Genomic DNA, 27,816 nt, shown 5'->3' with positions numbered 1-27,816 from the left:
CCCATTATTAGAGGTCGACCGATATGGGTTTTTCTCTGGCCGATGCCGATATTTAGAAATCATGGCGGCCGATAGCCGATATATGATGCCGATTTTTTTGGGCCGATATGTTAGGCCGATTTTTATTTTATTTATTTATTTTTTTCCTTTTTTATTTATTATTATTTTTTTTTAAATCCCCCTTGATCTAACACACCTTTCTCATTGGGGCGTTTTTCAGGCACTTTTGGGCTAAAAATAGCGCCTGTAAAGTGCCTGCAAAATGGCTCCCCTGCAGTCTGTGTGAAAGAGTGTGCTTTCACACTGAGGCGATGCGCTGGCAGGATCTTAAAAAAAAGTCCTGCAAGCAGCACGTTTTGGAGTGGTGTATACCGCTCCTCCACCACTCCTGCCCATTGATATGAATGGGCACCACTGCCGAAGCGCATGCAATGCGATTTGGCAGCAGTGCTTCATGGGCGCATTTAACCTCTTCTTTGGCCGCTAGCTGGGTTATATGTGCCCCACTAGCAGCCAAATAGCACCGCTAAAATGATGGTAAAGAGCCGCTAAAACTTGCGTTTTACCATCAACGCTCCAGTGTGAAAGCAGCCTTCATAAGTGATACAGAAAATTTCTTACATTTTAAACATTTATTAAACAAAACAAACCTCCAATCAGTTTACTTGTATGTATGATTTAGATAAAAAAAAAAAAAAAACCTATGTATTAAATAAACACAGGTAGTCAAAACTTTTGGACAAAAAAAAAAAATGGGCTAACTTTACTGTTTTTATTTTATTTTTAAATAGTGTATTTTTTTCCCAAAAAAATGCATTTGAAAGACCTCTGTGCAAATGCCGTGTGACATAAAATATTGCAACAACCGCTATTTTATTCCCTAGGATCTCTGCTAAAAAAATATATATAATTTTTGAGGGGTCTAAGTGATTTTCTGGCAGAAAATACAGGATTTTTACTTGTAAGCAACAAGTGTCAGAAAAGATTTAGTCTTTAAATGGTTAAACTGAGAACTTCTACACACAGAGATGATTTCATTCATTCAGAAGTGTAAACATTGTATCTTTCTGTTCTTTTCTTGGCAGTCTGCCCAGAGAGGAGGAAAGTGTTTATATGAGGACTCAGGCAACTCACACTGACTTCTATACAGAAGTCATTTCAAAGTCCCGCTGTAGTTCTAAATCGGCTTTTTATCAGCACAATCGGCCGATGCCGATTATTTAAAAAACGGCAAATATCGATATATCGGTCGACCTCTACCCATTATGCCCTCCTTGTACAACTGCTCCAGCTCCTTTAAGTTGGAGGGTTTGCGCTTGTGAACAGCAATCTTTAAGTCTGACCACAGATTATCTATTGGATTGAGGTCTGGGCTTTGACTAGGCCATTCCATGTTTACCCTTAAACCACTCAAGTGTTGCTTTAGCAGTGTGTTTTAGGGTCATTGTCCTGCTGGAAGGTGAACCTCCGTCCTAGCCTCAAATCACACACACAGAGGTACAGGTTTTGCTCAAGAATATCCCTGTATTTAGCACCATCCATCTTTCCCTCAACTCTGACCAGTTTCCCAGTCCCGACTGCTGAAAAACATCCCTACAGCATGGTGCTGCCGCCACCACGTTTCACTGTGGGGATGGTGTTCTTTGGGTGATGTGATGTGTTGGGTTTGCACCAGACATAGCGTTTCCTTTGATGGCCAAAAAGTTCAATGTTAGTCTCATCAGACCAGAGCACCTTCCTCCATACATTTTGGGAGTCTCCCACATGCCTTTTCGCAAACTCAAAACGTGCCATTTTGTTTTTTTCTGAAAGTAATGGCTTTCTTCTGGCCACTCTGCCATAAAGCCCAACTCTATGGAGCATACGGTTTATTGCTGTCCTATATACAGATACTCCAGTCTCTGCTGCAGCTCCTCCAGGGTTACCTTACCTTGCCTCTCTGATTAATGCCCTCCTTGCCCGGTCTGTGAGTTTTGGTGTGCGGCCGTCTCTTGGCAGATTTGTTGTTGTGCCATGTTTTTACCATAGTTGGTTATGATAGATTTTATGGCGCTCCTAGGGATCATCAAAGATTTGGATATTTTTTTTATAAACTAACCCTGACTTGTACTTCTCAACAACATTGTCCCTTACTTCATAGTTGGTCTTCATAGCAGTGTTTGGTTAGTGGTGCCTCTTGCTTAGGTGTTGCAGCCTCTGGGGCCTTTCAAAAAGGTGTGTATATGTAATGGCAGGTCATGTGACACTTAGATTGCATACAGGTGGACATCATTTCACTAATTATGTGACTTCTGAAGGTAATTGGTTGCACCAGAGCTTTTTATGGGCTTCATAACAAAGGTGGTGAATACATCCGCGCATGCAAATTATCATTTTATTTATTTCTGAAAAATAGTTTTATGTATATTTCTAATTTTACTTCACCAACTTAGACTATTGTGTTCTGATCCATCACATATAATTCAGATAAAAAAGAAAACATTACTAAAGTCTGTAATGTAACAAAATAGGTAAAAAGCCGGGGGGGTGAATACATTTACAAGGCACTGTATATTTTGTCATTAAATAATATTGAACGCATTGAACTCGGATGGAAGGGGGGAGGGCATGTGCATACGGGACCTACATGCACATTTGAATTTGTGTGTAAGCACAGGGGGCAGGGGCACTTTCCATTTTGTATTACAGTGAGGGGAAAAAAGTATTTCAGCCCCTGCTGATTTTGTACGTTTGCCCACTGACAAAGAAATGATCAGTCTATAATTTTAATGGTAGGTTTATTTTAACAGTGAGAGACAGAATAACCACAAAAAAATTCAGAAAAAAAAATAAATTGATTTTAATTTTAATGAGTAAAAACATGACTTAGTACTTGGTGGCAAAACCCTTGTTGGCAATCGGAGGTCAGAAGTTTCTTGTAGTTGGCCACCATGTTTGCACACATCTCAGTAGAGATTTTGTTCCACTCCTCTTTGCAGATCCTTTCCAAGTCATTAAAGCGGGATTCCACCCTAAAGTGGAACCTCCGCTGATCGGATCCCTACCCCCCTCCGGTGTCACAATTGACACCTTTCAGGGGGGAGGGGGGTGGAGATACCTGTCAAAGACAGGTATTTTCACCCACTTCCGGGCATAGACTCCCGTGGGAGTCTACGCCATTTCCTGCCCTGCCGCGCTGTCTGCTGGGACACACACGGGTCCCAGTGACAGCGCGGAGATTTCCTATTGCGCGGCGCGGCTCGCGCATGCGCAGTAGGGAACCGGGAAGTGAAGCCGATTCGCTTCACTTCCTGATTCCCTCACCTAGAATGGTGACTGCAGCAGCCGAGAGCCGAGCGATCGATCGGCCTTGGCTGCCGGCATCGCTGGAACCCGGGACAGGTGAGTGTCCATTTATTAAAAGTCAGCAGCTGTAGTATTTATAGCTGCTGGCTTTTAATATTTTTTTTTTTGGTGGAATCCCTCTTTAAGGTTTCGAAGCTGATGTTTTGGTAACTTGAACCTTCAGCTCCCTCCACATATGTTCTATGGGATTAAGGTTTGGAGACTGGCTAGGCCACTCCAGGACCTTAATGTGCTTCTTCTTTAGCCACTCCTTTGTTGCCCTGGCTGTGTTTTGGGTCATTGTCATGCTGAAATACCCATCCACGACCCATTTTCAATGCCTTGGCTGAGGGAAGGAGGTTCTTGCCCAAGATTTGATGGTACATGGCCCTGTCCATCGTCCCTTTTGATTCAGTGAAATTGTCCTTTACCCTTAGCAGAAAAATACCCCCAAAGCATAATGTTTCCACTTCCATGTTTGATGGTGAGGATGTCGCGGGAGATTTATTTCCGGCGTCTGCCGGGCTTCCAGCCAGGAATCCCCTGTGCGCATGCGCTGCTGCAGTCAGCGGCTCATTGTGAGGGGAATATCTCCTAAATCATACAGGTTTAGGAGATATTTTTTTTACCTACAGGTAAGCCTTATTATAGGCTTACCTGTAGGTAAAAGTAAAAAAAAAAAAGACTATACAACCGCTTTAACCTAGTACATACATACTAGTAGGTTTTTTCTTGTTCAACTCTACAGGGCTTGAAGAAAAAAATCTGACTGCTCCGGAGGAATCCGCTGTACTAACCATGTGATTTTTCCAGAACAGTACCACCCTTGAAGTGGTTCTAAAGGCAGAAGGTTTATTTTTTTATCTTGGTGCATTTTATGCAGAAGGCATAAACTGGGATACAATCTTAGGAACAAAGAACACAGAGGAGAGATGGGTTTGCTTTAAGAGCATATTAAATAAGGGCATTAGCCAGTGCATCCCATTGGGTAATACATTTAAAAGAGCGAACAAAAGTCCTGGATGGCTTAACTCCAATGTAAAAATGCATATAAAAACAAAGGAGAAGGCCTTCAAAAAATACAGGGTTGAGGGATCATCATCAGCATTCAGACTTTATAAAGAATGCAACAAGAAATGTAATTGTGCAATAAGGACGGCTAAGATAGAACATGAAAAACACATAGCGGAGGAGAGAAAAAAAAATCCAAGAAATTCTTTAATTATGTAAACCAGTAAAAAGGAGGACAGACCATATTTGCCCCATAAAGAATGAGAAAGGACATCTGGTTACATAGGATGGGGAGATGGCGAAAGTATTGAATTTATTCTTTTCCTCAGTCTTCACGAGGGAATCGGGGGGGCTTCAGTAACCAAAACTGCAGTGTTTATCCTCATGACACATCACAGAAAGCACCTCCATGGTTAACACAGAATTGAAGGACAGAATTAAAATTGGACTTGGGAAACTTAACATTATTAAATCACCGGGACCAGATGGCTTGCACCCGAGGGTACTTGGGGAACTCAGTCAAGTAATTGCCAGACTATTGTTCCTAATTTTTACTGACCGTCTGACTGGAATGGTACCAGCTGATTGGATAAAAAGCCAATGTAGCACTAATATTTAAAAAGGGCCCAAAATACATCCCTGGGAATTACAGACCAGTTAGCCTAACATCAATAGTATGTAAACTCTTGGAGGGCATGATAAGGGACTAAATACAAGATTTTAGTAATGAGAACGGTATCATTGGCAGTAATCAGCATGGATTCATTAAGAATCGTTCTTGCCAAACCAATCTATTAACCTTCTATGAGAAGTTGTTACCAGCTAGATAAAGGAAGGCCCGTAGACGTGGTATATCTGGATATTGCAAAAGCATTTGACACAGTTCCCCATAAATGTTTACTGCACAAAATAAGTTCCGTTGGCATGGACCATAGGGTGAGCACATGGATTGAAACTTGGCTACAAGGGCAAGTTCAGAGGGTGGTGATAAATGGGGGGAGTACGAGGAATGGTCAGGGGTGGGAAGTGGGGTCCTCCAGGGTTCTGTGCTGGGACCAATCCTGTTTAATTTGTTCATAAACGACCTGGAGGATGGGGTAAACAGTTCAATCTCTGTATTTGCGGACAATACTAAGCTAAGCAGGGCAATAACTTCTCCGTAGGATGTGGAAACATTGCAAAAAGCTCTGAACAAATTAATGAGGTGGGCAGCTACATGGCAAATGAGGTTCAATATGGAAAAATGTAAATTGATGCACTTGGATGGCAAAAATATGAATGCAATCTATACACTGGGGGGGGGGGACCTCTGGGGGAATCTAGTAGATGATAGGTAATCTGGGAGTCCTAGTAGATGATGGACTCAGCAATGGCATGCAATGCCAAGCTGCTGCTAACAAAGCAAACAAAATATTGGCATGCAGTAAAAAGGGGACTAACTCCAGAGATAAAACAATAATTCTCCTGCTCTACAGGCCGCATCTAGAGTATGCTGTCCAGTTCTTGGCACAAGTCCTCAGGAAGGATGCACTGGAAATGGAGCAAGTACAAAGAAGGGCAACAAAGCTAATAAAGGGTCTGGAGGATATTGGTTATGAGGAAAGGCTGCCGGCACTGAACTTATTCTCTCTCCTCGCTTGAGAGGAGATATGATTTCAATATAAAAATACCGTACTGGTGACCCCACAATAGAGATAAAGCTTTTTCTCCCAAACGAAGTTTAACAAGACTCATGGCCACTCATTAAAATTAGAAGAAAAGAGGTTTAACCTTAAACTGCGTAGAGGGTTCTTTACTGTAAGAGCAGTAAGGATGTGGAATTACCTTCCACAGGCGGTGGTCTCAGCGGGGGACATCGATATGTTCATGGGGCTTGGGAGGGGTCCAGATGTGTCCCACCCCGGCAGTCAGATCACCCCCCCCCCCCCAAATGCCCCCAACATCTCTCCTTCCTCCCACCGCCTGCAGCTTCTCCCTGCACAGATCTCCTATGATCTGTCAGGCTGGAGATAGCGGTGGGGGGGGGGGGGGTGTGAAGTAGGGGCTTGGGGGACTTGTGTGTAAACGTGTTTACTAAACTCCCCCCTGTAGAAGAGATGGCACATGGAGCGATCACTACTGATCACTGGTATGTGCCTTCTGACACTGACAGCTGATGCATAGTAACACTCTCGGTTATTTTCTGAATGAATTGAATCTCTATACAGATTTTTCTTTAGTCCCTTTCTCTGTCTCAAAAAAAGAGATACAGTGCCTTGCGAAAGTATTCGGCCCCCTTGAACTTTTCAACCTTTTGCCACATTTCAGGCTTCAAACATAAAGATTTAAAATTTGTATTTTTTGTGAAGAATCACCAACAAGTGGGACACAATTGTGAAGTGGAACGAAATCTATTGGATTTTTGAAACTTTTTTAACTAATAAAAAAATGAAAAGTGGGGCGTGCAAAATTATTCGGCCCCCTTGCGTTAATACTTTGTAGAGCCACCTTTTGCTGCGATTACAGCTGCAAGTCGCTTGGTGTATGTCTCTATCAGTTATGCACATCGAGAGACTGAAATTCTTGCCCATTCTTCCTTGCAAAACAGCTCGAGCTCAGTGAGGTTGGATAGAGAGCGTTTGTGAACAGCAGTTTTCAGCTCTTTCCACAGATTCTCGATTGGATTCAGGTCTGGACTTTGACTTGGCCATTCTAACACCTGGATACGTTTATTTGTGAACCATTCCTTTGTAGATTTTGCTGTATGTTTGGGATCATTGTCTTGTTGGAAGATAGATCTCCATGCCAGTTTCAGGTCTTTTGCAGACTCCAACAGGTTTTCATCCAGAATGGTCCTGTATTTGGCTGCATCCATCTTCCCCTCAATTTTAACCATCTTCCCTGTCCCTGCTGAAGAAAAGCAGGCCCAAACCATGATGCTGCCACCACCATGTTTGACATTGGGGATGGTGTGTTGAGTGTGATGAGCTGTGTTGCTTTTACGCCAAATATATCGTTTTGCATTGTGGGCAAAAAGTTTGATTTTTGGTTTCATCTGACCAGAGCACCTTCTTCCACATGTTTGGTGTGTCTCCCAGGTGGCTTGTGGCAAACTTTAGACGAGACTTTTTATGGATATCTTTGAGAAATGGCTTTCTTCTTGCCACTCTTCCATAAAGGCCAGATTTGTGCAGTGTATGACTGACTGTTGTCCTATGGACAGACTCTCCCACCTCAGCTGTAGTTCTCTGCAGTTCATCCAGAGTGATCATGGGCCTCTTGGCTGCATCTCTGATCAGTCTTCTCCTTGTCTGAGCTGAAAGTTTAGAGGGACGGCCAGGTCTTGGTAGATTTGCAGTGGTCTGATACTCCTTCCATTTCAAAATGATCGCTTGCACAGTGCTCTTTGGGATGTTTAAAGCTTGGGAAATCTTTTTGTATCCAAATCCAGCTTTAAACTTCTCCACAACAGTATTATGGACCTGCCTGGTGTGTTCCTTGGTCTTCATGATGCTCTCTACGCTTTCAACAGAACCCTGAGACTATCACAGAGAAGGTGCATTTATACAGAGACTTGATTACACACAGGTGGATTCTATTTATCACCATCAGTCATTTAGGACAACATTGGATCAATCAGAGATCCTCGCTGAACTTCTGGAGTGAGTTTGCTGCACTGAAAGTAAAGGGGCCGAATAATTTTGCACGCACCACTTTTCAGTTTTTTATTTGCTAAAAAAGTTTAAAATATCCAATAGATTTCGTTCCACTTCACAATTGTGTCCCACTTGTTGGTGATTCTTCACAAAAAAATTAAATTTTATATCTTTATGTTTGAAGCCTGAAATGTGGCAAAAGGTTGAAAAGTTCAAGGGGGCCGAATACTTTCGCAAGGCACTGTACTGGTCTGGCCTTTACTTTAGTGGTCAGTGGGAAGAGGACCTTCTTAGCTTGGTGTTCAGCAGAAGGTTTCCATCACATTGTGGCTAAGTGGAGAAGTGCCTCCCTATATCAGATACCAGTTTAATGCCCTCCTACATGGATGGACAGTGTTAAGAATGCCCTCCTTACAGACAAATAAAGATTTTCTGTGCCAGTGAATACTTACCTAAGATATGAGAAGAGAAACTCCACTGGTCCCATTCTACTAAGCCTACAGATTGTTGTTGGTGCCAAAACTGCGCAAGCACTATCAGTTGGAAGGTGCATGTGCCAATGCTCACAGCTCAAGGAACCCCTAGCAACTCCTCTAGGAACCCAAAGGTTTTAAAGAACCCTGGTTGAGGTCTAGGCAGAGTCACTTATCTAAATGGACTGATTTTTAATGATAAAAGGTAGAGCTCTGATAAAATGATAATGGTGCAGGAAATTGTGACTTGACAGAAATTAATTCACACAGACCTGTAAATTTGCTCAGAGATCTACTTTAATTGCTCAGTCTGTCACTTGTCTCAGGATGCTCTAGCCACCACAATCATTGATTGTGAATATAGTGTTTGGGTAAATGTGGTCGTTGATCTTCCTCTTTCCACAAATCTCCATTCTTTCAGAAATAGAAGATTGAATAAGAATGCAATATTTTGCCTGAAGATAAAGTACAAAGAGCTGCAAGAGAGATAGATGTAGCCCAGAAATTTCACCTAAAATATATTGTCCTTGAGTGCCCAGGATTTCCATTTTTTTTTTTGTTTAAAGCACTATAGCACATAATTACCAATTTTTAATACTCATTCCTTACCAATACAACACAATTATTCTGTACTGCATTTTTTTCTGTGAAGAATTGTGTTTCAGCAGTAACTTTAAGTAACTGGATGTATATTTTGCTCCTCTCAGGTAACAGAAATGGAGCCACCATGTGGAAGGAGTTTTATGCAGGTGCTGTGTGAGAAATACAGTCCAGAAAACTTTCCGTACAGGAGGGGTCCAGGAGTTGGTGTGCATGTACCTGCTGGACCTCAAGTTTCACCTATGAAAGGTATGAAATTACTTGTCTTAAAGAATATGTTACCCCAGCATTTCATATTCCAGATATGTATCTGTTGTACCATGTACTTCAAACTGATCACTCTAGGCATGAGAGCAGATCCATCCCTGTGTGGTGCATTTTTTGGCTTTGCTTGGGAGAACATCCCATCCTGTCTGTCCTTCAGTGGTCAGACTTTTCCTGACATGCCCCTATGCACAGTGATTCACTGATAAGATCGGTATTCTGATGTTTCTCCACCCCCAGCTATCTCCTATCCCCCTTTACATCCGAGAACACAGATTTATGTGATCACTTATAGAAAAAAAATATATATTTATAGCGTGTGTGTGTGTGTGTATATGTATGTGTGTGTATATATATATACAGTGGTGTGAAAAAGTGTTTGCCCCCTTCCTCATTTCCTGTTCCTTTGCATGTTTGTCACACTTAAGTGTTTCGGAACATCAAACCAATTTAAACAATAGTCAAGGACAACACAAGTAAACACAAAATGCAATTTGTAAATGAAGGTGTTTATTATTAAAGGTGAAAAAAAATCCAAACCATCATGGCCCTGTGTGAAAAAGTGATTGCCCCCTAAACCTAATAACTGGTTGGGCCACCCTTAGCAGCAACAACTGCAACCAAGCGTTTGCGATAACGTGCAATGAGGCTTTTACAGCGTCCTGGAGGAATTTTGGCCCACTCATCTTTGCAGAATTGTCCTAATTCAGTTACATTAGAGGGTTTTCGAGCATGAACGGCCTTTTTAAGGTCATACCACAACATCTCAATAGGATTCAGGTCAGGACTTTGGCTAGGCCACTCCAAAGTCTTCATTTTGTTTTTCTTCAGCCATTCAGTGGTGGACTTGCTGGTGTGTTTAGGATCATTGTCCTGCTGCAGAACCCAAGTTCGTTTCAGCTTGAGTACACGAACAGATGGTCGGACATTCTCCTTCAGGATCTCTTGGTAGACAGCAGAATTCATAGTTCCTTTTATCACGGCAAGTCTTCCAGGTCCTGAAGCAGCAAAACAGCCCCAGACCATCACACTACCACCACCATATTTTACTGTTGGTATAATGTTCTTTTTATGAAATGCAGTGTTCCTTCTACGCCAGATATACTTGGACACACACCTTCCAAAGAGTTCCACTTTTGTCTCATCGGTCCACAGAATGTTGTCCCAAAAGTCTTGGGGATCATCAAGATGTGTTGTGGAGAAATTGAGACGAGCTTTGATGTTCTTTTTGCTCAGCAGTGGTTTTCTCCTTGGAACTCTGCCATGCAGGCCATTTTTGCCCAGTCTTTTCCTGATGGTGGAGGCATGAACGCTGACCTTAACTGAGGCAAGTGAGGCCTGCAGTTCCTTGGACGTTGTTGTGGGGTCTTTTGTGACCTCTTGGATGAGTCGTCGCTGCGCTCTTGGGGTAATTTTGGGCGGCCGGCCACTCCTGGGAAGGTTCACCACTGTTCCATGTCTTCGCCATTTGTGGATAATGGCTCTCACTGTGGTTCGCTGGATTCCCAAAGCTTTGGAAATGGCTTTATAACCCTTTCCAGACTGATAGATCTCAATTACTTTCTTTCTCAATTGTTCCTGAATTTCTTTGGGTCTCGGCATGATGTGTAGCTTTTAAGGATCTTCTGGTGGACCTTACTGTGTCAAGCAGCTCCTATTTAAGTGATGCCTTGATTGTGAACAGGTGTGGCAATAATCAGGCCTGGGTGTGGCTAGAGAAATTGAACTCAGGTGTGGACAACCACAGTTATAGTATGTTTTAACAAGGGGGGCAATCACTTTTTCACACAGGGCCATGATGGTTTGGATTTTTTTTCACCTTTAATAATAAACACCTTCATTTACAAATTGCATTTTGTGTTTACTTGTGTTGTCCTTGACTATTGTTTAAATTGGTTTGATGTTCCAAAACACTTAAGTGTGACAAACATGCAAAGGAACAGGAAATGAGGAAGGGGGCAAACACTTTTTCACACCACTGTATATATATATATATAATATAAAATATCTGTGTCTCACAAAAGTGAGTACACCCCTCACATTTTTGTAAATATTTTATTATCACTTTTCATGTGACAACACTGAAGAAATGACACTTTGCTACAATGTAAAGTAGTGAGTGTACAGCTTGTATAACAGTGTACATTTGTTGTCCCCTCCAAATAACTCAACACACAGTCATTAATGTCTAAACCGCTGGCAACAAAAGTGAGTACACCACTTAGTGAAAATGTCCAAATTGGGCCCAGTTAGCTATTTTCCCTCCCCCAGTGTCATATGACACATTAGTGTTACAAGGTCTCAGGTGTGAATGCGGAGCAGGTGTGTTAAATTTGGTATTGTCGCTCTCACTCTCTCATACTGGTCACTGGAAGTTCAACATGGCATCTCATGACGAAGAACTCTCTGAGGATCTGAAAAAAAGAATTGTTGCTCTACATAAAGATGGCCTAGGCGAGTGATGGTGAACCTTGGCACCCCAGATGTTTTGGAATTACATTTCCCATGATGCTCATGCACTCTGCAGTGTAGTTGAGCATCATGGGAAATGTAGTTCCAAAACATCTGGGGTGCCGAGGTTCACCATCACTGGCCTAGGCTATAAGAAGATTGCCAAGACCCTGAAACTGAGCTGCAGCACGGTGGTCAAGCTCATACAGCGGTTTAACAGGACAGGTTCCACTCAGAACGGGCCTTGCCATGGTTGACCAAAGAAGTTGAGTACACGTGCTCAGTGTCATATCCAGAGTTTTTCTTTGGGAAATAGACATATGTAGGGCCGAGACAACTAATCGATTATGACATTAATTGATTACTATTTTCATAATCGATTAATTGGCCAATAACATGATGGGGTTAAAAAAAACTAAAATTAGCACTTTATAGTACAAAAAGAGCAAATTGCTACTGTAAGTACCGTATATACTCGAGTATAAGCCGAGATTTTCAGCCTCTTTTTTGAGGCTGAAAGTGCCCCCTCGGCTTATACTCGAGTCACCGCTGTCTGACTGCTCGATCAGCGTATCGAGCAGACAGACGGCGGACATTAAAATTTAAAAGCCGCGCCTCCTTCTCCGCCTCCGCCTGTGATAGGCGGAACACTGAATTTCCCAGCAGTCAGTGTTCCACCTATCACGGACATCCGCTCATTCTCATACTACGGACGAGTATGAGAGGATGTCCGTGATAGGCGGAACACAGGCTGCTGGGAAATAGAGTGTTCCGCCTATCACAGGCGGAGGCGGAATTTTGAATTGTAGAATGGCCGCCGAGAAGAGCGGCGATCCATCGGCACGGCACGGGACGGAGGAGGCACGGGAAGGAGGAGGCACGGCACGGGACGGAGGAGGCACGGGACGGAGGAGGCACGGCACGGGTCGGAGGAGGCTCGGGACGACGGCGGCTCGGGACGGAGGCTTGGGACACAGGTAGGCTGGACACACACACACAAGGCTGCACGGACACACACACACACACACACACACACACACACACACACACACACACACACACACACACACACACAAGGCTGCACGGACACACACACACACACACACACACACACACACACACACACACACACACACACACACACAAGGCTGCACGGACACACACACACACACACACACAGGGATGGATGGATGGATGGATACACACACACACACACACAGGGATGGATGGATGGATGGATACACACACACACACACACACACAGGGATGGATGGATGGATGAATACACACACACACACACACACACACACAGGGATGGATGGATGGATGGATACACACACAGGGATGGATGGACACACAGGGATGGACGGACACACACACAGGGATGGACAGCCATGTCTCACCCTCGGCTTATACACGAGTCAATAAGTTTTCCAGTTTTTTGGGGGTAAATTGGGGGCCTCGGCTTATACTCGGGTCGGCCTATACTCGAGTATATACGGTATTACTTTCACTGCTCCACAGTACTATTTTTTTTTTTTTTTTTTTAAACCCCATTATGTTACTAAATGTCTTAGGCCTGGTTCACACCTATACGTTTTTTGGTGCTTTTTGTAGAAACAAACTACAGTTCATTTAACATGGTTTCCTATGGGACACGATCATATCTATGCTTTTTTCAGCCACTACGTATTTGGAAAGGGTTAGGGACTTTTTTCAATGCACAATGGTGCTTTTTTGGTTTACTATACTTCAATGGAGAAGCTGCAGAAAAGCATGCAATATGTTTTTGCAGCAATTTGTGTTTTTTAATCATGCACGCTGCAAATTTATTGTTTAATCAACAATAAATTCTCCCAAAAAAGTGTAAAAACACAAATCGCAGCAAAATCAAATCACACGGCAAAAATAACTGCAAAAACAGATAAAAAGCAAACTACATAGGTGTGCACCGAGCCTTATGCTGGGCCTGGCCACATGGATCAATTTTCAGAAGAGACTATTCATATGAAAAATCTTTGTACATTTGCTGAATGAAAGAATGTTTGAAATGTTCACTTGCTTTTAACATTCTTTTTTAAAATCAATGTAATTTCTGAACAAAAACCACATAAACTGTCTGAAAATTCTTATGACCAAGAAGTTTTCTATTATTTCTAAATTTTCCCATCACTGTGGTTGACAAATAACGGCGATTTGACCACACTAATGATTAGAAAATTGAACAAAGTTCTTAAAATAACATTTTCTCTTTCGTTCATTGACGGAAACAGCATCTTCATCTTGACCTTAGGTTTATATCACCAACTTCAGGAGAGGAATAGGCAGAATATGTAAAAACAGCAAAACTGCACAGTACTGCCCAGGGGGCAGTCCTACTGGCTATAACCCCTCACATTGCATCCAGCAGCTCAGTTTTTTTTTTTTTGCCTAGTGTAGGAGAAGGACCTGGTTCCCGGTGGGGACCATTGGTCCTGGAAATTTTTTAGTTTTTCTGCATTTTTGATTCCTTTGATCTACAATCAATAGCTGGGCTGGGTGACAGGCTGGATAATATAGATCCTGGTAGTCTCCCCAGCCTGGCCATCGAGCGTGAGCAGACCTTAGCTATACGCTGGGTCGGCCACAACATGCCCCGTCTGATCCAGGGGCGGCCGGTGAGCTATATGCTCCGGGGGCACACATATGACCCGGCTACTGCTGTCCGTGTCACAGTGTGCCATGGCCGACAGCCACCCCGTACTGCTCAGGTGATGGGTCTGTCCGTGGAATGCGTCCAGCAGTCCCTGCAGGAGGGGTAAGTATGGTTCCACCTGTCTCTGCAGGATGGAGCAACTGGGCATTCCCTGGGAGGTCGACTGGCGGGGGAGGGGTCTCACGCTCACTTTCTTTTCTCCCTGTCCCTCCTCCCCACGCTATGGGTTGCTGTGTGACTGGGCATATGGGAGTGCGGTGCACGTACCTGGCTGGGGGTCCTCGGGGGCGGGGGGGGCTCCGAGTCCTGGCCCTGGCAGGGGGCCGTGCTGTTTGTTGGTGGTCCGCTCGTCCTCTTCCCTGTTTCTTTGGCCATGGTGGGGTGTTTTAGTGTGTACGCTATGTGGGGAGGCCGCCGTGCGGACTGCCCCATTTTCCTGAAGCGCCGGCCATTTTTCTGTAGCCACAGACAGTTTTTTCCCCTTTCAGCCATTTTCTGGAAGTCTGGCGGACATTTTCCTGGTGCTTGTTGCTGACACGGCCGGCAGCCATTTTCTAGTAGCCTCAGCTTGTTTTGCCTCTAGCACTGAGTGACTGTTTCTTTCTAGAACGGCGTGCTTTTTACACAGAACACCTCGTGGCTGACACGGGAGAGCGGACAGCGGCAGCACAGCTCAGTACCTGGGTCAGGGTGGTGAGTCCTGCGGGGACCCCTTAGTTTGTGACATATCTGTTATGGCAACCGATTCCCCTGCACCTGCGGTGCCTATGGACGCTCTGTCGGTGGTCATGGAGTCCTTTGTTGCCAGGGTGAAAGCGGCGTGTGGGTGCAAGGGCGCTAAAAAATGCCCCCTCCATCCACCGTCTTCTGGGGAAAGTTCTGATTCAGACTCGTGTCCCGCTGTGGCAGGCGGTCCCTGTTCTGAAGTTTCAGACAATGCAGACCAGGACCATTTGGATAGTGAGAATGACTCCATGTCCGGGTCAGCGCAGGAAAAAGGGCTTGTAGGAGCACTTATCACAGCAGTGCAGGATACCCAAAAGATGGAGGATATGGCGGGGGCATCTACATAGGTGTCGGTCCCTTTTGGGTCTCAGAAGCCGGCCCGCACAGCTAAGGTGTTTCCTTACCTAACTTATTTTGATTAGTTTCTTTACAAGGAGTGGGGAAGCCCGCAGCGGGCCTTTTCAGTCCTGAGACGCGTGGCAGTGCGTTACCCCTTTGAGGAGAGTTTCCTGAAGAAATTGACATCTCCGGTTGTTGAGTCCCCGGTATCCAGGTTAAATAAGGTAACCACAATTCCGGTGGAAGGGACCCCTGCTATCAAGGACTCTGCTGACAGGAGGGCCGAGGCTGTTGCCTGGTCCATGCTTACGGTGGTGGGGTCAGCATTGCGGCCATTGTTAGCCACGGCCTGGTGTCCCAGACCCTTACTGAATGGGCTAAATTGTTGCACCGTGAGTTGGAGAAGCAACAGTCTTCCCTGGTCTGCGTGGAGGTGGTGGACAAGTTGGTGCAGGGCCTTAAGTATGTCTGTGATGCCCCCTTGCTCTCTAGAGGCCCGTAGGCAAGGGCCCTCCTTTTCCACTCAGAAGCTTAATTTTCGTTCACCCGGCTCGGCAGGTAAGTGTTCCCAGTCCGACAAGGTGACCACTGAGGGACAAAAGCGTCCCTGGTTTCACAAGCCAAACATGCCTGCGAGCAAATCTGATGCCGCATGAAGGTTTGCCCCAACTCTCGGGTGGGGGTTTCGCCTTCGGGAGTTTGCAGCTCGGTGGACCTCCCTACTTTCCGACCAGTGGGTCTGCGAACTGGTTTCATCGGCATACAAGATAGTTTTTCTTGTCTGCCAAACAGATTTTTTTTCCCCTCCAACCTTCATCTTCTTCCGGCTCGTCGGGAAGCCCTGTTTGGGGCAGTACAGGACCTGCTGCTGCGCGGGGCGATAGTGCTTGTGCCAATGCCGAAAAGGTTTCAGGGATTCTATGCCAATCTGTAGTCCCAAAGAAGGGGTCCGTCCGGTCTTGGATCTCAAGGCCCTCAACAGCTTTGTGTACAATGGTTCTGGATGGAATCAGTTGGTCGCTGCACTCCATCTGGGATTTTGTGGCATCCCTGGACATCAAGGACGCATACTTGCATGTCCCCATCTGCGTCAGACATCAGAGGTTACTGCGATTTGCGGTTGAGGACTAGCACTACCAATTTGTAGCTCTCCCTTTTGGTCTAGCGTCTGCACCAAGGGTCTTCACCAAGGTGCTAGCCCCAATTCTGGCTTTGCTAAGGCAGCGAGGGATCGCAATCATGGGTTACCTGGACGATCTCCTCCTGAGAGCAGGTTCCGCCTCAGAATTAAGGGAGGATGTGACAATCCCCATGCAAACTCTTCGGGAGTTTGGTTGGGTACTGAACCTCCAGAAGTCGGTGTTGGTGCCGACTCAACGACTGGAGTACCTGGGCTTGGTTCTGGACTCCTCCAGAGGCGAGAGTCTTTCTCCCTTCGGACAAGCTGCAGACTCTTCAAGCTACAGTGAAGTTGTTGGTGTCCCGCAGGTGGTCGTCGCTGCGTTTTTGCATGCGAGTCCTGGGTCTCATGGTAGCCACTTTCGAGGTGGTACTGTATGCTCAAATTCCAAACTCGAGTCTTGCAAAAGGAGATCCTGTCCAAATGGGAAAAGGGATTCCCTGCTCTGGTGGCTGAGTCTCCGGTCCTACGGTCCGGGAAGTCGTTCCTTCCTCTTCATTGGATGATGATCACAACGGACACCAGCCTGACCAGTTGGGGGTGAGTTTGGGGCGTACAGTCGCCCCAGGGTCACTGGACGCAGGAAGATCCTGCCTGCCGATCAATGTGCTGGAACTTCAGGCAATCAGGCGTTGCTTCTCCACGTGGTCACAGAGGCTGCAGGGGTGTCCGGTCAGGATCCAGTCGGACAACGCCACGGCAGTGGCATATGTCAACCATCAAGGAGGAACAAGGAGCTCGGCTGCAGCCCTGGAGGTCGCTCACATCCTGCTGTGGGCAGAGGGGCGCGTGCCGGCTCTGTCGGTCGTGTACATTCTGGGCGTAGAAAACTGGCAAGCGGACTACTTATGTCGTCAGATACTGGACCAAGGGGAATGGTCACTACATCCGATTTTGGCTCCTTTGCCTAAGGTGGGGCACGCCAGATGTGGATCTCCTGGCTTCTCGACTCAATCAGAAGGTTCAGAGGTTTGTGGCCAGGTCAAAACATCCCTGGACCGACGCTACAGATGCGTTGGTGGCTCCATGGGGGCATTATCGGCTGATTTATGCCTTCCCCCACTCAAACTTCTACCATGTCTGCTTCGCAGAGTGGAGGGCGAGGGAATTTCTGGTGATTCTGATTGCGCCAGGTTGGCCTTGGCATCCTTCGTACGCTGACTTAGTAGGAATGGTGGCAGATGTTCCTTGGCGGCTGCTGATGTGAGCGGACTGTCTGTCGCAAGGTCCAATACTTCATCCTGCTTTACAGTTGCTGGCTTTAACGGCATGGCTATTGAAAGCCCGCTGCTAAGGGATCGAGGTCTGTCGGATTGGGTAATCTCCACTATGCTAAGGGCACGGAAGTCCTCTTCTCGCAAGATTTATCATCGTACGTGGAAGACCTACATCTCCATGGAGATGGGGTGGCGTCCGCGTAAATATTCAGTTTCCAGGATCCTGCTGTTTTTGCAGCGAGGAGTGGATCAGAAACTGGCCTTAAGCACCATTAAGGGACAGGTATCGGCTTTGGCTGTATTTTTTTCAGCGACCTCTGGCAACTCATTTATTGGCGAGTACATTTGTTCAGGGGGTTCGACACGTGGCCCCTCCGGTTCGACCACCACTGCCTGCCGTGGGATTTGAATCTGGTGCTCTTGGTGCTTCAGAAATCGCCTTTTGAAAAACATTAGGGAGATACCCTTATTGACACTCTCTCAGAAAGTAGTCTTTCTAGTGGCTATTACATCTGCCAGGAGGGTTTCTGAGTTGGCGGCCTTGCCATGCAAATCTCCCTACTTGGTCCTCCACAAGGATAAGGTGGTGCTGCGCCTGCAGCCTTCATTTCTTCCAAAGGTGGTTTAACCCTTTCATCTAAATGAGGACATTGTGCTTCCGTCCTTATGTCCTCGGCCGTCAAACCCCTAAGAGGTTTGCATTCCTTTGATGTGGTCTAGGCTCTGTGGGTGTATCTGTCTGCTACGGCTCCTTTTAGGAGGTTGGACTCGCTGTTTGTGTCGGTGGCTGTTCCAGGGCCTGACGGTCTCGGCGGCCACCATTTCTCGGGGCATCAGACCGATTGTGGTTCAGGCTTATGCCTTAAGGGGGCGGGCGCCCCCTTTCCTGTCACTGCGTATTCGACCAGGGCAATTGGTGTCTCCTGGGCTTTCCAACATCAAGCGTCCGTTTCCCAGGTGTGTAAGGCAGCAGCCTGGTCGTCCACTTTTACTGAATTTTACAAGGTTGATGTGAGGGCATATTCGGATGCTTGCTTCGGCCGCAGGGTTTTGCAGACGACTGTTTACCTCCATTGAGGAACTCTGGTTGTTATGGGTGGAGTTATTTTCTTGCTGTTCGTTTTTTGCTTTGGGACGTCCCGAAGGTCAAGATGAAGATGCTGTGTCCGTCAATGAACGAAAGAGAAAATAGGATTTTTGCACTCGAAATTCATTGACGAACACAGCACCCACCCCTCCTATGTATGTTTGTACTGCTTTTTGACAAACTAAGCTGCTGGATGCAGTGTGAGGGGTTATAGCCGTTTTTTTGGAGGGCAGACATTGTTTTTGTATGGCCAGCATATAATATATTACAGTTCTGTTTGATAATCTGCAAAACAGTCTTTAACTTTTTTTTTTTTTTTTTTCTTTAAATAAAAAAAATTGATCTCTGAGTCTGATATTTACCAGATTCACCCTCTAATGGTATATACAGTATGTCTCCTCTAATAGTATATACAGTATATCTCTTCTATTTGTTATTCTCAGAGTGGATTAGAGATTTGCTCCCTAACCATATAGTTGATTATTTATATTTACCACTGCATTTAGATATTTAAGAATAAATTGCCTTTTTTTTTTAACTTATATAATTATACACCACACTTTTTTTAAGGTTATGAACCAATTAATTGATCAAAGCAATAATTGGCCAACTAATCGATTATGAAAATAATCGTTAGTTCCAGCCCTAGATGTATGAGTGCTGCCAGCATTGCTGTAGATTTTGACGGGGTGGGGGGGGTCTGCCAGTCAGTGCTCAGACCATACGCCTCACACTGCATCAAATTGGTCTGCATGACTGTTGTTCCAGAAGGAAGCTTCTTCTGAAGATGATGCACAAGAAAGCCCGCAAACAGTTTGCTGAAGACAAGCAGACTAAGGACATGGATTACTGGAACCATGTCCTGTGGTCTAATGAGACCAAGATAAACTTATTTGGTTCAGAGGGTGTCGAGCGTGTGTGGTAGCAACCAGGTGAGGAGTACAAAGACAAGTGTGTCTTGGCTACAGTCAAGCATGGTGGTGGGAGTGTCATGGTCTGGGGCTGCATGAGTGCTGACGGCACTGGGGAGCTACAGTTCATTGAGGTAACCATGAATGCCAACATGTACTATGATATACTGAAGCAGAGCATGATCCCCTCCCTTCGGGGACTGGGCCACACGATAGTATTCCAACAAGATAATGACCCCAAACGCAGCTCCAAGACGACCACTGCCTTGCTAAAGAAGCTGGGGGTAAAGGTCAGGGACTGGCCAAGCATGTCTCCAGACCAAAACCCTATTGAGCATCTGTGGGATATGGAGGAGCGCAAGGTCTCTAATATCCACCAGCTCCATGATGTTGTCATGGAGGAATGGAAGAGGACTTAAGGTTAAGGCAGTGCTGGAAAATAATGGTGGCCACACAAAATATTGACACTTTGGGCCCATTTTGTACATAGTCATTTAGGGTGTACTCACTTTTGTTGCCAGGGGTTTAGATAATAATGGCTGTGTGTTGAGTTATTTTATTTATTTATTAAAATGCTTAACCCACACAGTCTTACCTGAAAGCCTTGATGCGCAAAACAAAAGACATTGACATTAAAATAGCAACATACAGGATAAAAAACAGGGAATCTGTCCGTCACACCCCATTAAAATTATCCAAAAGCTTGTACAAAAAGTATGGTTTTCAATTTCTTTCAGAATTTTGAGGAGACAGCAAATTTTTACACTGTTATACAAGCTGTAGACCAGGGATCCTCAAACTACGGCCCTCCAGCTGTTGTGAAACTACACATCCCATGAGGCATTGTAAAACTCTGATGTTCACAGACATGACTGAGCATGATGGGAATTGTAGTTCCCGAACAACTGGAGGGCCATAGTTTGAAGACCCATGCTGTAGACTTACTGCTTTACTTTGTAGTAAAGTGTAATTTCTTCAGTGTTGTCACATGAAAAGATAAAATATTTACAAATATGTGAGGGGTGAGATACTGTGGTGTGTGTGTGTGTGTGTGTGTGTGTGTGTGTGTGTGTGTGTGTGTGTGTGTGTGTGTGTGTGTGTGTGTGTATGTATATAATATACACACAGATGCATCTCATAAAATTATAATATCATCAAAAAGTTTATTTCAGTAATTCAATTGAAAAAGTGAAACTCCTATATTTTATGTAGATGCGTTACACACAGAGTGATATATTTCAAGCATTTCTTTCTTTTAATTTTGATGATTATGGCTTACACCTAGTGAAAACCCCAAATTCACTATCTTCAAAAATTTGAATATTACATAAGATAAAAACGATTTTTAATACTGAGATTTTGGCCTACTGAAAAGTATGTCCATGTACATTATAGTATGCACTCAATACTTGGTCAGGGCTCCTTTTGCAAGAACTACTGCATCAATGTGACGTGGCACAAAGACGATCAGCCTTCTACCTCTGAGGTGTTATGGAAGCCCAGGTTGCTTTGATGGGGGCCTTCAGCTCATCTGCATTGTTGGGTCTGGTGTCTCTCATCTTCCTCTTGACATACCCCACAGATTCTCAATGGGGTTTAGGTCAGGTGAATTTGCTGGCTAATCAAGCACAGTGATATCATGATCATTAAACCAAGACAAAGAATATAAAACTACTTTTTAAATAAAAATGTTAATGTTTATAAAAGTTTTCAGCAGTTGAGTTTGCATATACTTTGACATCATTCTCCCCTGTAATCCCCTGTTCTGCAGTGCTCAAATTAGGAGTGAAAGGTCAAACATTGAAGAAAGTCTCGCTCTGCTGCATGCACATGTGTTGACAGAAAGACGCATGATCAGAGACATGATCTAAGCCAGGGGTAGGGAACCTCAAGCTTTCTTTTACTGCTGTGTTCAGTGTCTTCTCACCACACCATTAAAGGGGTTGTAAAGCTTTGTTTTTTATTTTCTAAATAGGTTCCTTTTAAGCTAGTGCATTGTTGATTCACTTACCTTTTCCTTCGATTTTCCCCTCTAAATGTTTTTTTTCTTTGTCTGAATTTCTCACTTCCTGTTTCTCCTCAGTAAACTTCACACCATCATCCAAGCAGTGTTTAGTCAGCCTGAACAGCTTACTGAGGAGGAACCGGAAGTGAGAAATTCAACAAAATAGAAAAATATGATGAGCGTTGTTAACCACACTATGTTTAAAATCCAACCCAAATATTCAAAGGAACTGGATACAATTTTACACAATGGCAGCTATAACAATGGCATATAAATAAAAACAATGGCTTTGAAAAGTCCATGTAGTTTGTGAAAATACCAGCCTTAGAAGGCAGGCCCTTAGAAGCATAAGAAGAAAATCTTCTATGGATACTGTAGGTAAAACAAAAAGCACCACTCTAAGCCCCTGTACACACATGTTGTCGGATAATCCGACCGTGTGTGGTCTCCATTGGACTTTTTCCATCGGAATGTCTGACCAACAAAGTTTGAGAGCTGGATTAAAAATTTTCCGACAACATGATCCGATTGGACTTTGTCAGATTGTTTGTAGAGAATTCCGATCGGACAAAGTGCCACGCATGCTCAGATCAAATTACGAGACTAAAGCTATTGGCTACTAGCCACAACGTGGTCCCGTCGTAACGAACGCCATCATGTTCTGAACGATCGGATTTTGCGACAACTTTGTCCGACCGTGTGTATGCAACACCAGTTTCGGACAACATCTGTCGGAAAAAATCTGGTGGATTTTGTTGTCAGAATGTCCGACCGTGTGTACAAAGGCTAAGTGCAGTCTGGTTATTAAAAAAAAAAAGCTAAAGCATGGTACTCACAAAGGTACAACACTGTTGTGCATTTAGGCATATAATGCCATATGTCCGTGGTATGGATAGGAGTCATGCACTGGATGGCAGCAGTGTTCAAACAGCAAGCTGAAACGAAGTGTGTAGACACTTCCTGCGGGTGGAACGCAAGCCAACAACCAGGACCACAACGTCACTTCCGGGACAACAGCCGATTGGTGATGCATTTACGGAGCTACGCCCCTTCCTTGGGCCTAACATAGGCTGTAATTGGACCCTTCTTATAGAGCTGGAGATCACTTCCAGTAGGTTAGCAAGACCGGCGGCTTATTGGACAGCGCCACGGTCATTCATAGCATGAGATAATTAACATGATTACTAACAGGAATATAAATAAACATACAAAATAAAAATACAAATAATACCGCTTTTATCAAATTCATTCTTGGAATTAAATGTGTCAATAATCTTAGGGAGTGGACTGGACGAATGGACATAAAAATTCACATCAAAACTTATATATGTCATCTAGTATAAAAAACTGGATCAAAGAATAACAATGACGACCTCAAGCGCACATTTTAAAAGAACATGTTCTTATTTGCACATATATTGGTCCTATAAGAATCAATGTACGTGGAAAATTAGAAGATTAGGAATATGTATATTGGTACTTTTGTGAATTGGTTTTCAAAAATAGCCAAATGCAGATTTAGTTTGCATTTAGGTTATTTTTGGTCCATTAGTTAACGTCAACATGAGTTTCAGGTCCTCCTCATCTATTCTTTTCGTCATTCCCCTACCCTCTAGGGTTTCTTCCCCCTTCTGTCCTTTTTCTCTTCTTTTTTTTTTTAGTTTTTTTTTTTTCTTTTCCTTTTTCATTTTTTTTCTGTCTTTTTTTATTTATTTTTATTTTAATTTGTATTTTTATTTCCTTTCTCATATTTAATTCTTTATTATTATTATTTTTTTTATATATTTTATTTTTTATTATTTCAGTTTCTTTTTTATTTTCATTATTTTCATTTTATTATTTTTTTCCATTATTTCTATTATCATTATTATTTTCCATTCCTTTAGTATAACGTCAGTAGATATCCAATTCAGTCGGTCTTGCTAACCAATTGGAAGTGATCTCCAGCTCTATAAGAAGGGTCCAATTACAGCCTATGTTAGGCCCGAGGAAGGGGCGTAGCTCCGTAAACGCGTCGCCAATTGGCTGTTGTTCCCTGACGTCGTGGTCCTGGTTGTCGGCTTGCGTTCCACCCGCAGGAAGTGTTTACACACTTTGTTCCAGCTTTCTGTTTGAACACTGCTGCCATCCAGTGCATGACTCCTATCCATCCCATGGACATCTGGCATTATATGCATAACAGTGTTGTACCTTTTGTGAGTACCATGCTTTTAGCTTTTTATTTAAATAACCAGACTTACTGCACTTAGAGTGGAGCTTTTTGTTTTACCTAAAGTAAAAAAATTCAGACACAGAAAACAAAGAGAAAAAACATTTAGAAGAGAAATCGAAGGAAAAGGTAAGTAAACCAACAATGCACTAGCTTAAAGGAACCTATTTAGAAAATAAAAAAACTAACCTTTACAACCCCTTTAAGGTTATCCTGCTGAAGGTTAATGATTTGCCTGCACCGTCTGTCAAGGGTTCAGCAGTGGCTGCACAAATTTACAAATCCTTGAGCAGGTAAAAAAAAATCTATTATGTTTTCAAGCTGTTTGCCTGAAATTCGCCTTTACCTAATTTTACCAAGAACTGTGAGGGTGTACCTCGCTGGGAAAAACAGGAAAAATGAAACGGTAATGTGAGTAGCCAGCTTTAGACAGCCTTTGGTAATTGGTCAGAGTATGTTGTAGTAGCAGGGAGTCACTGCGGTGAATCTAAAAATCCCATCATGCCTCTGCCTGTGGAAGTCATGACTGTGGCTGTCAGTCTTCCAACGACTCATGGGACTTCTAGTTCTACAGTAGCTGGCATGCTGAAGGTTTCCTATATCTGCTTTGGGCTACTTTCACGTTGAGGCACTTTACAGGCGCTATAGCGCTAAAAATAGTGCCTGTAAAACAAGAAAAAAAAGTGCAGCGCTTATACTATAAATAAATGTTAGAGTGACCACTCAAATTTAAAGTGCAAATGTGCAACAAAAGTGAAATATCAATTAAATATATAAAATACAATAACAAATATATACACCGCAAAATCTGTGAAAATATACAGTGAAAAAAATTGATGAACTTTATTTACGTAGATTTTTTTCATCTGTAGATGAAAAAAATAAATCGATCAACAAAAACCTGTGTATAAACAATTAATGTGACATGATAGTTTAACTCATTCAATTTGACCACGTAGAACCCGTCGCCTCTAGTCACCAATTATAAGATGGAGGCTTACCAGATCCCAAGTGACCCCCTTGTTGCTTGGGGAGGTCAGAAAAAGCGAATCGGATCACAGATCCCACTAAGGATGTCCAGGTGCCAGAGGTTATCCAAATATCACAGGTGTGTCTCTTACTCCTTGGACTTGGATGGTCACTTAAAGCGGGAGTCCACCGGGACTCCGCGTTTTTTTTTTTTTTTAAAAGCCAGCAGCTACAAATACTGCAGCTGCTGACTTTTAAATAGTGACACTTACCTGTCCAGCGCGCCCGCGATGTCGGCACCCGAAGCCGATCGCTCGCTCGTGCCGCCGCCATCTTGGGTATGGGAATCAGGAAATGGAGCCTTTCGGCTTCATTTCCCGGTTCCCTACTGCGCATGCGCGAGCCGCGCGGCGCAATCCGGACGGTCCCCGCTGCCTCTGGGAGCTGTGTGTTTCTCAGCAGGCAGCGGGGCACTTGCTGAAGGGGGCGGGCGCTTGCGGAAAGGGGCGTAACGTACGCCCCTTTCCGCAGAGAGCTAGCCCGGAAGTGGGTGCAGTTACCTGGATTATCCAGGTAACTGCACCCCCCTCCCCCCTGAAAGGTGCCGGTTGTGGCGCCGGAGGGGGGGGGGGATTCCGATGAGCGGAGGTCCATTTTAGGGTGGACCTCCGCTTTAAGATAGATCCCCAAAGCATGTCACCAAAAAAACAAAAATGCTCCAAATCATGTGATACAGTTTCAACAGAGGATTTATCAAAGCTTAATGCTCAAGCGGTTAAAAAAGACTCCACCGAGTCAGATGAACAACAGGTGAACATATTTAAAAACAGCAGACTGCTAGCAGAGAAATAAACTCAGCGAGAGTTTAAAATGCGATTGCACATGCGCAAGAGATGTGGGCGTGGCTACCCGACAATCGTTTCATCAAAGGTCTGACGTCATCCGGGATACGCCCACATCCTTGTGCCGAGTAGTTATATAGTCTCTTGGCAAGGAAAGGAGCCTGCCATAGGCTAAAAGAGTGCCCTTACGGACTAAGAGCCAGTGACCCGGAAGAGCTCACGTGCTCAAACAAAAGGTCAGATTGCTAAAAATAAAAAACGGCCATATATCAATATTGGCTGAGCACAATAGATGTTTACACATATTCCGCCATCTAGTGGTTGTAAATAATTAATAATTATTAGAAAAAGGGGGAAAGGATGGCAAAACAAATCCTGATGGAAAATGTCTCCATCTAATGGTTACAAATCAGAACTACAGTTTAAATGTTACCATTATCTAAAATATTCAAACATTTTATATATTTTTGAAAATGAATTCCTTAACATCTAAATTGTTATATGTGTGCTTGCTACCCATCATTGCCAATAGAATACCCTTACTGTACCATTGCACAGCATTGACATAGAGGGGAAACACATTTTCTCAGTAGCAAACCAAGAATGAAAAAAATAAAATATAAAAATATGAAAAAGTATAATAAAATAAAAAACTTTCCTTCAATTAAATTATCCTCATCATGAAAAGATGCGTGTTGGAAATAATCACTGTTCTATTATGTTATATTATACACATCATACACAGAACCTGCCTACAACACTTATAGATCAAATAATCACCAATTGGACAGGAAGGGGGACATCAACTATTATCAATAAAACAGTTGATGTCCCACTCCACGTATAGGCCCCCCCCCCAAAACATGCAAGCCTAATTTGAATATCCAATTAGTCTCAGCTCGTGAAATGGTGCATTTCCCATTACTACCCCGCCAATGCGGAACATGCCTCTCAATGGCCAAGAAGGTGGTACCTCTAGGATCACGTTTATGTTTGAGGTCATAATGTTTACTAACATTGTGCTTATGAAAGCCCTTACAAATCTTAGTTATGTGTTCACCTAAGCGTATATGCAGCTTGCGGACCGTACGCCCCACAAATTCCAGGCCACAAGGGCACCTGAGGAGATATACAACGCACTTAGTTGAACATGTAATAAATGATCGAATAGGATAAGTAAGCCCAGTACTACTTGAAGTCAACTCAGTAAATCTCCTCTCCCATTGTAAATTCAACTTGCAGGCTCTACGTTTACCACAAGGGTAGAAACCTTTTAAGTTGCCAAAAAACGCTGGCTTCTTTGGGGGATCAGGAACATTCGGAACAATCATATTCCTCAGATTCGTGGCTCCTCTGAAAATAATGTTAGGTTTCTCTGACAAAAGAGGGCCCAAAACCCGATCGTTCCTTATTACTGGCCAATGTTTTTTTTAGGATTCTCTTAATGGCCCAATGCTGGCTAGAGAAAGTTGTAATAAAAGCTAGACCTTAATTGTCAGTGTTTTGAACTTTGGGGGGCTTGTCAGCCAGTAACACCTGGCAATCCTTGTTACTAACTTCAGTTGTAACGGAATCAAGGGTACTCCCATCATATCCCTTAGCCAAAAATCCATTTTTTAGAATCAATGCCTCTTTATGAAAATCTTCTGGAATGGTACAATTGCGTTTTAATCACTAAAACTGACCTTTAGGTACGGCCTCCAGCCAAGAACTATGATGGCAGGAGTCCAAAGGGATGTACCCATTTCGATCTGTTTTTAAAAAAAACTGTGACTATTTTATTCTCTAGAAATCCTCAAATCCAAAAAATGGATGTCAGTGGAACTCAATTCATGGCTGAGGGCCATGCCACGATCATTACTGTTCAGATGGGATAGG

At 43.9% G+C, this 27,816-nt stretch overlaps 1 protein-coding gene across 5 annotated transcripts in view; it reads left to right on the top strand.

The window, feature by feature from the left end:
• TBCEL (tubulin folding cofactor E like) overlaps positions 1-27,816 on the top strand; it is a 112,511-nt gene that overhangs the window by 41,654 nt on the left and 43,041 nt on the right. For all 5 annotated transcript variants that reach the window (XM_077457362.1, XM_077457364.1, XM_077457365.1 and 2 more), the window contains one exon: positions 9,151-9,292. In XM_077457362.1, the coding sequence (XP_077313488.1) occupies positions 9,160-9,292 (133 nt within the window). In that variant the 5' untranslated portion in view covers positions 9,151-9,159. The remainder of the gene's footprint in view (positions 1-9,150; positions 9,293-27,816) is intronic.

The sequence above is a fragment of the Lithobates pipiens genome, unplaced genomic scaffold (genome assembly GCF_037356315.1).
Source record: "Lithobates pipiens isolate NorthernLeopardFrog02 unplaced genomic scaffold, aLitPip1_a1.2 Scaffold_27, whole genome shotgun sequence".
NCBI classification, from domain to species: domain Eukaryota; kingdom Metazoa; phylum Chordata; class Amphibia; order Anura; family Ranidae; genus Lithobates; species Lithobates pipiens.
Note: the sequence above shows the minus strand (reverse complement) of the source record. Positions and strands in the feature narration are given on the sequence as shown.